Source organism: Tasmannia lanceolata, unplaced genomic scaffold (assembly GCF_043159265.1).
Source record: "Tasmannia lanceolata isolate RefF3 unplaced genomic scaffold, GAP_Taslan_0.1 ptg000003l, whole genome shotgun sequence".
NCBI lineage: Eukaryota > Viridiplantae > Streptophyta > Magnoliopsida > Canellales > Winteraceae > Tasmannia > Tasmannia lanceolata.
In genome coordinates, this window is record NW_027518680.1 from 16,004,252 (window position 1) to 16,006,341 (window position 2,090).

At 40.8% G+C, this 2,090-nt stretch overlaps 1 protein-coding gene across 1 annotated transcript; it reads left to right on the forward strand.

Moving 5' to 3' along the window:
- Positions 1–1,176: 1,176 nt before the first annotated feature.
- Positions 1,177–2,090, forward strand: LOC143852472 (uncharacterized). The gene has a single exon (XM_077361859.1). It carries the CDS (start codon positions 1,284–1,286, stop codon positions 1,878–1,880), a length of 597 nt encoding a protein of 198 aa, XP_077217974.1. The 5' UTR covers positions 1,177–1,283; the 3' UTR covers positions 1,881–2,090.

Consider the following 2,090-nt stretch of genomic DNA (forward strand, 5'->3'; position numbering starts at 1 on the left):
ATTTTATGAATATCTTTTCGATTCATTTTGTATAATAAAAAAAAGAGTTGATATTTCCACTCCCTTGATTTTAAAGGGTAAGCGTTGTGGGGGTAAACTTGGGTCCGGCTCAACCCAAACAAGCCTGACGTATTCAACGCAATTTCAGCTCATGTTGGGTTCGTGTTATCCCGGTTTGGGTTGAAATAGGGTTGGGTTTTGCTAATCCAATTGAAATTCAGGCTATGTTGAGACAACTCGACCCAACCCAAACCCGATCGATCCCCTTCTCCCTAATTTTATTATTATTTCAAAAACATAGGTTCATGATTTCTCTTATATTTGTTCCTTCTTCTTCTTTTTTGTGCCCTTAGCGGACCCAAACATAACCCGACCCAATTTAGAAAATCAGGTTAGACGAGCTGGGTTAGGGTTGACTCTCCTCGACCCTAGACTTGGGTTGGATGAGGTAATGCCACCTTGGGTTGAGCTAAGCTTCTAAGGTGTGCCTCAACTCAATCCAACTCGACCCATTTAATAAGCGTGCTCTTAGAACCCAATCAGAAATTTTGGAGCGCCATTATTAAGAAAAGGGAAGTGGGACATAATTCGTCAGTAGAACAGGGAAATGATATATTTGCCTCTTAGATTCACTTCGGACAGCCCAATCTTGTGTAAAAGAGTAGTCATAAATACACTGTAGGGGGCTGTCCCAAGTAAAAAAAAAGGTATACGAATATATCACTTCCTTAAACAAAGAAAAAAAAAACAATACGACATTCAAGTGAGATCTCTACCCTGGGCATTTTGTTTATGTCAGAGATCCTAAATAGTAAATACCAATAATCATTGAACCCACAAGGACCTTCTAGTAATTTCATCCATAGCAATTTAAAAAATCCAAAAAAATCGCCCACCACGTTCCTTTTTCCATTTTCTAAAAGAACAATACATTTTCCCCCCTTCTTCCTCCAAGCCACCCCCTTATAGTGTAAAAAAAAGAGTCATAAATACGCTACAGGGGGTGGGCACAGAAAGAAAACAGTCCAAATATATCACCCCCTTTCTGAATTTCATTCTTAAAATCAATTTTTTTTTCTGGCCTCTTCTTCTTTAACGGCCCTTTAAATACCACCCCACCCTCCCTCTCCCAGGTCCATGAAACCCTCCTCTCTCTCTCTCTCTCTCTCTCTCTCTCTCTCTCTCTCTCTCTCTCTATAGAAACTCTCTCTCTCTCTTTAAAGAAAAAGAAAACGAATACACAGAGCTAAAAAAGAAGAAAATCGCTCTCTCTCTCTAGAAACATGGAGTCGAGTCCTCCTGTTCTAGCAAAAAAGCTATGGAACATCGTTCGAATCATGTTCTTCATGATCCGAAAAGGAATCTCAAAGCGAAAATTAATGATGGATCTTCATCTAATGATGAAACGTGGCAAGATCGCGAGCAAAGCAATCGGCAATCTCATGTTCCACAACCACCACCACTTCAGCTGCCGTTCCACAGACGTAAACCCATCTTCCTACGCTCCACGCGAGTACGAATTCAGCTGCAGTAACAGCCCCGCCTTCCCTTTCCACCTCACCAAACGCAACAAAAACCACCCCCATTTTTCCCAAAATCGCCCCCTCAATTATTTCTCCTGCAAACACCCTCGCTCCGCTGAAAACGATGTTGTAGCCTCACTTCAAAAAACTTTAGAGATTTTGAACTATGAAATGCCTGAGGCATCTCCTATGTTGAGTTTTGGGCGGAGTCCGATTATGGTCCGACAACTGAGGATAACGGACTCTCCTTTCCCTTTAAAGAATGGTGATGAGGATAGTCACGTGGATAAGGAGGCTGAGGAGTTTATTAAGAGGTTTTATGAGCAACTCAGGCTTCAGAAGAGGATGGCTTACTGAGATCCGAATTCCGGTTGAGTGGGTCAGTTCTAATAATCTTGATTAGGTTGGTTTTATTTGTGGATTAGGTGTCTGTTAATATTTTGATTAATAAAAGGATTATATGAATCTTGATGAGGGATTTGTATTACTTTTCTATGCTTTGGAGGGTTTTGTTTTTTGTTACTTGGCTTTTGTAAGAGGGTTTGCTTTTGGTGGTGGTTTTAGACT